Genomic DNA, 10,085 nt, shown 5'->3' on the forward strand with positions numbered 1-10,085 from the left:
TGCACCAATTAGTTTCTGGCCCTAATCTCTATTCATGAGGCTTTTGAATGGGGCGGGAGGAGGAGTCACTTCCTTTTTTTTTTTAACAGGGGACCTCCGTGAGGCTGAGGAGTGCAAGGCCCCTGTGCTAACTGCAGGTGAAGGCTCACTGGCCAAAGCTAAAGACTCACAGTTTTTGAAGCACCCACCACGTGCACACTTGTGTTAGCAACTCCCATTCCTTCTGCTGCACCCACTTAGATTCCCACCGCCTTCTCCCCTAACACAGCAGGTCCTGCCTCACTGAGGGGGAACAAGGCCCCTGTACACTTAGTCCAGCCAAAATGACAGAAATAGTACAAAAAGGAAAGAAAAAAAAAAAACGATCGATCTTTTTCAGGCATAAGAAAATCCTAAATCAGGTACTGTCACATCAAATCCACAGTGTACCAAAAGAAGCCAGCACAGCCCTTAAAGAAGAATACATCCCAGGAATACAATGTCAGCTTAAGATATGGGAAATCCATTAATTCAATATATCTACTAGCAGATCAAGTAAGAAAAAAACATACCACCTCAGGAGGTAATAAAAAGGCATTTGATCACATTCAAAATCCATCCCTGATTTTTAAATAAAATCAGAAACTAAGATTAGAAGGAAACTTCTTTATTGCTATAAAAGTCACTTATTTCAAGCCCAGGCCAGTACCTCCTCCACCCCCTGTCCCTGTGCCGTTCATCTGGGGAGGGGCCTCCCGGGGCAGGCTCAACTGTGGGACTGAAGCTAAAGCCCTTGTCCCCTCTCCTCCCCCACCTCCCTACCTCACTCTACGCCCCCCTCCAGCTCCCACCCCCAACAGCAAAGACATTCTTGGTGAAACTTAGCATCCAGTTCTTTTTCCTCCTTTCTGAAACATCTCCGACAGATTTCTTTTGACCAAGAGCAGAACTGGTTGGTTTTTCTCTGAACAGAAATAACTTTATTTGGTCTTCACAGCACTAACAGACCTACTGGTCTCTTCTGGTTATTGCCTAGGGGCACAGCAGATAAATAGAAAAAAGAAAAACCCAAGGCCACCAGCCCTAGGAAGAAGGGCTCAGACCATAAAGGGGAAAAAAAGAGTCAAGGAGATTAACAAGAGAGAGTGGAGGGGAAAACACCGGGAGGCGGAGACTATTCCCTAGCTCCACAAAACAACGTAATATTGGTTGTAAGACATCTTAGAACTGTAACATTTCCCTAATTTGCTAATTTTAACTCTCTGCTTCTTCTCTGTCACCAGCAGTGAAAACCCACAGAAATTGGGTGATGCAGGAAGCTGCACCGTGTCACCCCACACTAGAGGGAACAAATACCATTTGGGATCAGAATGGCAGCTGGAATGGAACCTGAGGTGCTAGGAAGAAAGGCAGGGCATCTTTGGGAGCCCACAGAGGGCGAGAATGATGGCTTTCCCCAGCCAGAGACCCCAATCTGAACCCTCCCCACCAGCCATCGCCCTGTTGGGACCCCCCTGCCTACCCCTGGAGCTGGGGGACCACAATCTCACTGCCAGGCCTACAGCAGAACCTCCTGGGTGCAGTGCTGGACTCAGAACACATTTTCCAGGAGAAACAAGCTGGGACCAACCACCGTGCACGCCTCATTTCAGGAGGAAGAGTCCTTTCCGGGTCCCAAACACTCACCAAGAAGGTCTTAGAATCCAGCCCACGGGGAAGTTGGGCTTGCCTGCCTCCTGCCTGCCTTGACAACCTCCTTTCTCATTTTAAAATGAATCCACTCACTTGGAGACTTTCAGGCAGGCACTTTTTAAAACACCTTTTAAATAATGCCATTTGCAGCAACATGGATGGTCCTAGAGATTGTCATACTGAGTAAAGTAAGTCAGACAGAGAAAGACAAATATCATATGATATCGCTTATATGTGGAATCTTAAAAAAGGCTACAAATGAACTTGTCTACAAAACAGAAATAGAGTTACAGATGTAGAAAACAAACTTATAGTTACCGAGGGATAAGGGGGGAGGGGAGGGATAATAAATTAATTAATTAATTAATTAAAATAAAATATAATATAATAAAATTTAAAAGCCGTTTAAAAAAGAGAATGATGGCAGGAAAAGTTTCAAAATGCCAGTTCCATGTTTTGGTCTAATCTCCTTACCTGAGTCACTTTGCTGTACAGCAGAAATAAACACAACATTGTAAATCAACTATACTTCAATTAAAAAAAAATATTCCCCAGAATACTTAGCTTGAAGTATTGACATTAAATAAACAGATGTGGATAACTGAAAAAAAGAAAAAAAAATCTCCTTACCTGTCAGAAACCACTACCTGAGGGAGTGAAAAAAATCAAAACTAGAATCAAAGTGACTTTTCTCCTGCTCTCCTCAACCTTATCAAATACACACTCAGGCCCTTGTGGCATGTCATTTGCTTTGATGTATAAAATCATTTCTATAAAAATAATGGAATTGTAGAACCCTGGAGCTAGAAATGCTTTAGCATGAGCTCGTCAAGTCACCTCATTTTACAGTTGAAAACATGAGAAAACAAGAGTGACTTGAAAGTAGGAGCCCAGTCTACAAGTAAGAGGTCAGAAGGGGCACTGGTTGGCAAGTGCCCACATAGGGTACCTGTCTGGGGATCCCTGCACCATCCCAGACGCAGGCCATGTGACCAGTGAGCTCCAGGGTCCTCTGGAGGAGAGAAGTCCAACAGGCCCTCAGTCAGAAAGGAATTTGAGATTGGATGTCTCATTTATGTCTCTGCCCTAATCAACATAAATTCACAAACACCACTTTCTAAATACCAGGGCCTCATCACTGAGCTCTGGGACCTTGGGTCGGGGGTCTAGGGTTCACAGCATTAAGGGCTCCTCCGTTCTGACCCATATCAGACTGGGCTCTGGTCTTCTGCTTTGTCAGCCTGAAAGACCTTGGACATAATCCTGAAGAGGCTACAAGGATATGACAGGCATCTGGTATGAAAACATACTGAACAGCTATAAAATATTTGTCATCCTTAATTGTTTCTGTTACTCTTACATATTCACATGCAATATAGTAAAGTAGTTTCCCTGCACTCAAAATGATTCCTCTATAATCACATTGCTATAATTTGTAGTAACTGTAAATGGAAAGTAACCTTTAAAAATCGTATAAAAATTAAAAATTTGGGCTTCCCTGGTGGCGCAGTGGTTGAGAGTCCGCCTGCCGATGCAGGGGACACGGGTTCGTACCCCGGTCCGGGGAGATCCCACATGCCGTGGAGCGACTGGGCCCGTGAGCCATGGCCACTGAGCCTGCGCTCCACAACGGGAGAGGCCACGACAGTGAGAGGCCCGCATACCGAAAAAAAAAAAAAAAATTAAAAATTTACTTTAAATATAAAACTAAAATTAGGTTGCTGTTGGGACACATTAAAATTCAAGAAACCCTGTTCTAAGCATGTCCCAAACGCCAAGCACTGGACTAGGGGATGCTAGACATACAGAGACGAATGACCCAGGCCTTGCTCCCCAGGAGCTCACAGTCTGCCAGGGACCAGGTAGCAGCCAGGAACTCAGGGAACCAGAAGCATACACTGTGTGCTGATATGAACCACACTGCCAGCCTTACTCCCTCTGGCATCTCTCCTCTTTCCACCTATTAATATTTCAGTAAGCTTAGATTTGGCTGGATGAGTCACTTGGCACCAATAGCATTTTCAAAGGAAGGAAGCAATGAAAAAAACGTTCAACAGCTGCAGTTCACAAATGTCAGAGTGTTGTGTCTAGGTCATGGTAAAAGGTGCTAGCAGCCCAGACAGTGGCCACAACTTTTCGTGGTAACTGTTTGCACAGTGACCATTCCAGCTCAATGTCAACTGCCTGCAGCCCTTAATGTCTCTGAAGCCAGGGGTTTACTGCAAACCATCATCTGAAAACAGTCTCCTTCCCAAACTCATTGACTCATCCTTGCCTGTCATCAGTCATATCCAGGCAGCCGCCATGTCTGGTCGATTCTTCCTTCAAGATGCATGAAATGTTTCTCCTAATCCAACCCTTCCTGCCTGCACCCTCCTCCAGCTAGGTGAGAGAAACACAATCCCGAATTACATTTTACTCATTGTTTTCAAGACAACAGAAAATAAAAACATTTCATCATTCTTGTTCGGGAGGGGGCGGGGAAGTGGTAAGGCACTGGAGTGCCTCTCCCCATGCCCTGAACCACAATCCCCACGTGTGACAAAGTCTTTCCAGTGCTCATTCTAGCAATTAAAGAGTCATCAGTCTAAAGATGTTACCATGAAGTGTAAATACACCCTAGGAAGAATCTGTCTTGTTTATATCTTTACTGCCTTTCTGAACAGCAGACATCTGCAAAAACACACGACAACGTCGGCTTTACAGATATGACTTTTTTTTTTTTAAAAACACCAATTCAAACACTAGAATACTACGTGGCTTTAAAAAAGAATGTGCATGCTCCCTATTCCCTGCATACTGATATGAAGCTCACTCGGATATACTTATCGCTAAGTTAACAGAAAAGGCAAGGTACAGAACAGTGTGTTTAGTGCTGCCTTTCAATAAAACAGGGGGAGGGAGATTTGTAATAAATGTACAGAAAACACTATAGATCCATAAGAAACTGACAGGGATGGTCTGAGCAGGGAAGGGGGTCGGGGCAATGTCCCAGACTAACGGGCAACAAGAATGGAAAAGAGATCTCTCACCCTACACTTGTTATGCTTTAAAAAAGCATGTGAATATATTACCTATTCAAAAATTTATTTTTAAAAAGACAACTGGGGACTTCCCTGGTGGCACAGTGGTTAAGAATCTGCCTTCCTTGGGCTTCCCTGGTGGCGCAGTGGTTGGGAGTCCGCCTGCCAATGCAGGGGACACGGGTTCGTGCCTCGGTCCGGGAGGATCCCACAGGCCGCGGAGCGACTGGGCCCGTGAGCCATGGCCGCTGAGCCTGCGCGTCCGGAGCCTGTGCTCCGCAACGGGAGAGGCCACAACAGTGAGAGGCCCGCGTACCGCAAAAAAAAAAAAAAAAAAAAAAAAGAATCTGCCTTCCAATGCCGGGGATGTGGATTCAATCCCTGGTCAGGGAGCTAGATCCTACATGCCGCAACTAAGGAGCCCTGGATTTTCGTTAATAATAACATATTGATGTGGTTATGGCATGTTTGTTACAAAGATGTAAATAATAGGCAGAATTGGAAGTGAGGCACATGGGAACTCTCTATACTACCTTCTCAATTTTTCTGTAACTAAAATTGTTTTACAAGTTTAGAAAGCTGAGGTTTTTGTTTTTAAGGTCATTGAAACCATGGTAGGAGTGGCCGGGCGGGGAGGACTCAAAAGAGTACCAATCATTGTGTCTGTATCAGGGACCTAAAGGTAAGTGAGACCCGGCAATTCACCACGTAGCAGAAGAGGCAGCCCCCAGTCTCTCTAACAGACAGAATACGCTATGAGAGCAAGGGAAGGAGAGGCCAACTCTGCACCACCCGAGGGATGCAAACAAGGCTTCACAGAGGACGGGACATTTGGGCTGGAGTCATGGGTTGAGGAAAAGGATATCCTGGCACGAAAGATTATTGGCTTATTGACTACAAGTCAGTTAACCTTTCCTGGCCTCAGCATCTTCCTGCAAACAATTCCAGGGGTGGACTAAATGGCCTCTATCATAGATTCCAGCTCAAAAAATCTTGACACACTCAAATGAGTTCTCTCCCTCGCACGATGAATGTTTCCTCCTAATAATGAGGAAATAATGAGAGTCCCTGACCTCAAAGCGAGTTGTAGAAGGAGGCAAGGAGGTAAGGATGGGACACTCCGCCTCCAACACACACACACAGTACCAAGACTCATGTTCATCCATTCATTCAACAAGTATGAGTCAGGCACTGTTCTAGGCACAGAGGACACAGTGTCAAATAGAACGGACAAAACTCCCTGCCCTCACGGAGCTTTCGTCCTGGTGAGGGGCAGAATGCTCAGAAGAGAAGATGGACAATAAGCCAGATAAGGAAGTGCATTCGATGGTGATAAGTGCTAGGGAGAAAAATCAAGGAAGGCAAGGAGACAGGAAGAATGTGGGGCAGGAGGCTGCAGCTCTGGCTGAGCTGGAGACACTGAGAAAAGGCTGGGGGGGAGTGGGGGGGTGGAGGCGGCCCACCGTGCAGAGATCTGCAGGGAGACCATTCCAGGCAGAGGGAAGGCCTGCAGCTGAGCTCGAAGACAACGAGGCCCTCGGTGCTGGACTGAAGTGCATGAGGGGAAGTGGTGAGAGGCACGGGGGGCAGGGGGCGTTCATGGAGAGCCTGGCAGGACACTGGCAGGACTTCCGGAAGCCACTGGAGGGTTTGAAGCACAGCGACACGATCTAACTTGAGTTTTAACAGGATCACTGAGCGAGAGTTGAGAATAACTCTACAAGAAACAAGCAACCATCTCTGAAAAACTCTGGGGGGCGGGGGAGTAGCGAACCAGCCTGGAAGTGGGGAGGGTCACTCTACAGCCCTGCCTCAAGCATCCGCCACAGGGGAGGTGTCAAGCCCTGTCTGGGAGCAAACTTTTCACCATGTGGCCCAGGAATCAAATCCTGCATCCAACAGAAGCAGCAGCCTCACAAACAAATGGGCACCTATAAATAAAGTGTTCCTTTACATTTATAAAGGCCATTAATCCCATTCCAACGGGAAAGAAGCCCTCCGCCCCAACCAACTGAAAATACCTGTGAAGCGACCCCACCCCATTAACACAGCTGCACACCGCCACGTGAAAGGGCCACCATCATTTAAGTACTGTGTAATCGTCCCACACGAGGTTAAAACTTCTCAGAATGTTTCCATGAGCTGGCTGGAGGAGAAAAAGTAGTTACCAGGGTAGGCAGGCACAAAGGGCCTTCTGCCAACTACTTAGATATTTTAATTCTCCGTTGCCTCAGTAGCTAAATGAGCATGGAGAACAAGCAAGAGAGGAATACTAATTAGAGCTAATTAGGCCCTGCCCTCTTCTGCCTCAATCCCCTTTATTGAAAGTCCCCCTAATTCAAGGGTGATGGCACTAAAGTGTAAATACCTAGGGTAAACAGCAGCCGACGCACCAAACCGCCTGTTTGCATTTCTGAACCTTTGCCTGGTTACCTGAGGAGGGCTGCAAACCCAAGGCCAAATTCCAACAGCCCCAGCATAGACCACAGAATCATGGGGGGAGGGAGGGCTGCCAACAGCAGTGCAGTAAATAGGATAAAGGGCTCTCCTAGGATTTCGAGCATTCTAACGTGCAGGACATTCACCAGAAGAACATTTGATTTTTTTCCTTTTGATAAACAATGATAGCAAGCATGACTCCAGTTCCGCAGCCCGATCAATGCCACACTCCTCCCTCCTTCTTAGTAGAGATCAAGGGCCTCACCCCAGAGAAACCCTTCCCTGGTTATGTGGGAAGACCATATCTTCAGGTCCTGTCTGGAGGCCCTCGGCAAGGGGATAATAAGGAGAGCAGATAACCCTGGGATGGGGGTTGTCAGCCTGCCAGGGACTTGTTTGAAGTGAGACCCCTTAAATTAGAAGTCTGTTTCCTGCTGGATTAAACACACAGATGAAAGATGTATACAAACTTTGAAAAACAGAAATCACAACGCAAATGGAAAATAATGTATTGAAAGAATTATTTGCAACTGGAAGTATTTAAGGTTTTACTAGAATCCGAATGTCAAACTGTAAGGAAACTAAGAAGTCATCTCCTTCAGCAGTTCCCAAACTTTTGGATTTCACAGATTATTAGGATCATTATGATTTAAAAAGAAAACAAAAAGAGAAGCTAAAATGTATATAGGATTGCCAGATTTTTTCTTTTGCTCAAAATGAAAACCTACTCTCTATTATCATTACAGATTATTAAAAGAAGTTTTCCCACCAAAAATAAAAAAGACATAATTTCAAATTAGAGGACAGTCCTTGGGAAGCAGGGGGCTGTTGGCAATGATATACTCCTGTGTGTGACACAGGATACAGCCTTCTCTTTGCCTTTCCCTGGGGACCCATGAAAACATCAGCAATGGGCACTGGTTGCCAGATGGGTGTTTGGAAACCGGTGATCTACCCCAAGCTCTGCAGTGAAAAAAGAAACCTGCTACAGTAATAAGTTTGAATTAGGCCCTGAAGAAAGTTTTTGTTTGCCCAGACCTCTCCTCTCTCTCAGACAGAAACCTCCACTGCCTTCATGTAAATGAGACACGGCAGGGGACAGTCCTTCCCTCCCTCGCAGCCAGACATTTGCTTCACGAGAGCAATCAAGAATCTCGGGCTTGAAAGTGAATTGAGCACCCCAACACAATGATCTCCTACGGGAAAGGACAAAGTTTGGAGCTTCTTGCTTTTGGCGGGGCGGGGTGGGGGGGTGGGGTTGGCGGTAGCTCATCTGCCTGGCAGCCCCAGAGCCCAACAGAGCATCCCTCAGCTGCGGCCTCCCAATTACCACATCCAGCCCCCTCCCAACTCCGAAAACTTAAAGCAGGTAACTGAGGGCTCCTCACGCAGCCGCCGGCCCAGGGCAGTATCGCGCGAGTGCAACTGCACACCCCCTGCCCTCCGTTCCACAATCAATCCTCCAGAATTAAGGGAGCGTGCTGCACGGGGTGTTTGTAAACTCCGGGATAAAGCCAGGCAGAAGGAATCAGATCGGGATGTTCCAGCTGGGGCTTGGTTCCCCGGTGGGGCTGTGGTTTGGGACGCAGGTCTCCCCTCGGGTATGCGAGGGCTTGGGGGAGGAAAGAGGGGGTTACATCTTTAAAGGAAGGCGGCTGGCCTAGGCGTGGTGAAACTCTAGGATTCGCTACGAGGGCCTGAACACCCGCGTTTCCAGGAGACTAGCCCTCGGGAGTAGCCCTGGCCCCCACGCTTTGGCTCCAGCGAAGACTCCGGGTCACGCGCCTCCAGCTGCCCTTCGTCTCCCCGGGACCAGGGTACCGGCGGCATCACTCGCCGCCTCCCAGCAGCCCGGCCGCCCCCGGCCGGCCACAAGGGCCGCTTTGTGCCGGGAGTGCAGAGCCCAGATCCCGACGCGGGGCTGGCGGAGGCCCCCCCCCCCGCGCAATGGGCGCGGGCGCTCGCGGGCTGGGTCAGCAGACGGGCAGGGCTGTTTACTCAGGAAGGCTCCTCCTCGCCCGGGAGGGGACCGGAGGCCGACGACAGCCCTGCGGGGCTGCGGCGGGCCGCGCGCGGGGTGGTGCAAGCAGTTCGGAAGCCCCCCACCGGGCCGTCCCCAGCGGCTCGCCACCTGGGAGTGCCCCGAGGATGCCTCCCACCTTCAGACAACGGCCTGGGGCCCTGCCCCTCCGAGACGCCAAGGGCGGCTCCGGGCGCCACAAAGTTTCTTTGCACCACCAGCGGCACGGCTTACCTGGGAGCCGGGGCACGAGCGTGCAGAGCCCGAGGAGGCAGGCGTACAGGGACGCGGGGGCCCGCGGCATGGTGGGGCGCCCGGCTCAGCTGCGGCGCGGGCGGCGGACTCCGCGGGGGCGGGGGGCCGGGGGCCGCGGCCTGGCGGGAGGCGGGGGCGGCTGCGCTGGCCCGCGCCCCGCCGCCACCATCCCTCCCGCAGCGCTTGCCGCCGAGTCCCGGGGCCGCCGCTGCGCCGGCTCCCCGGCCGGGACGCCCGGGGTGTCGCCGCTCGGGACAGTCCCGGCGGGCGGCTCTGTGCAGGGAGGACTCCGGCTCCGGGACGCACCGCGGGCTGAGGTCCCCCCGCGCGCCGGTACACTGTGCCCGTCGCCTCCGCCCCTTCCCTTTTCTTCCTCCCTCTGGCCCGCGGGGCTCCACTTTCCTCCTCTCCTTACTCCTCCCCTTCTCTCCCCGTCCCGGCCCCCGCCCGCCTGCCACAAGGTCAGCTTACGGCGAGGCGGGGCGGGCCGAGCTCCGCCCTTCCCGGGGACCGGCCGGCACGGGAGGCCGAGGGCATCCAGGTGGAAGTTGCTTCCGGCGCACCTGGCGGCCAGGGCAGGGGTCGAAATCCTGGGCTAGCGTCTGGCCCGGCTTCCCTAGCACCTACGGGAAGGGGGAGGGGCACGCTCCACGGACGAGCCGAGATTATACTTGGGG

The 10,085-nt window shown here is 50.3% G+C and overlaps 1 protein-coding gene across 2 annotated transcripts in view; it reads right to left on the bottom strand.

The window, feature by feature from the left end:
- The window catches only part of ITGB5 (integrin subunit beta 5), a gene marked incomplete at its 5' end in the record, with an annotated part of 107,326 nt that extends 97,819 nt beyond the window's left edge, over window positions 1-9,507 (bottom strand). For both annotated transcript variants that reach the window (XM_079704556.1, XM_079704557.1), the window contains one exon: window positions 9,388-9,507. In XM_079704556.1, the coding sequence (XP_079560682.1) occupies window positions 9,388-9,457 (70 nt within the window). The remainder of the gene's footprint in view (window positions 1-9,387) is intronic.
- Window positions 9,508-10,085: the final 578 nt, after the last annotated feature.

The sequence above is a fragment of the Hyperoodon ampullatus genome, assembly GCF_949752795.1.
Source record: "Hyperoodon ampullatus genome assembly, chromosome: 5".
Classification (NCBI taxonomy): Eukaryota; Metazoa; Chordata; class Mammalia; order Artiodactyla; family Ziphiidae; genus Hyperoodon; species Hyperoodon ampullatus.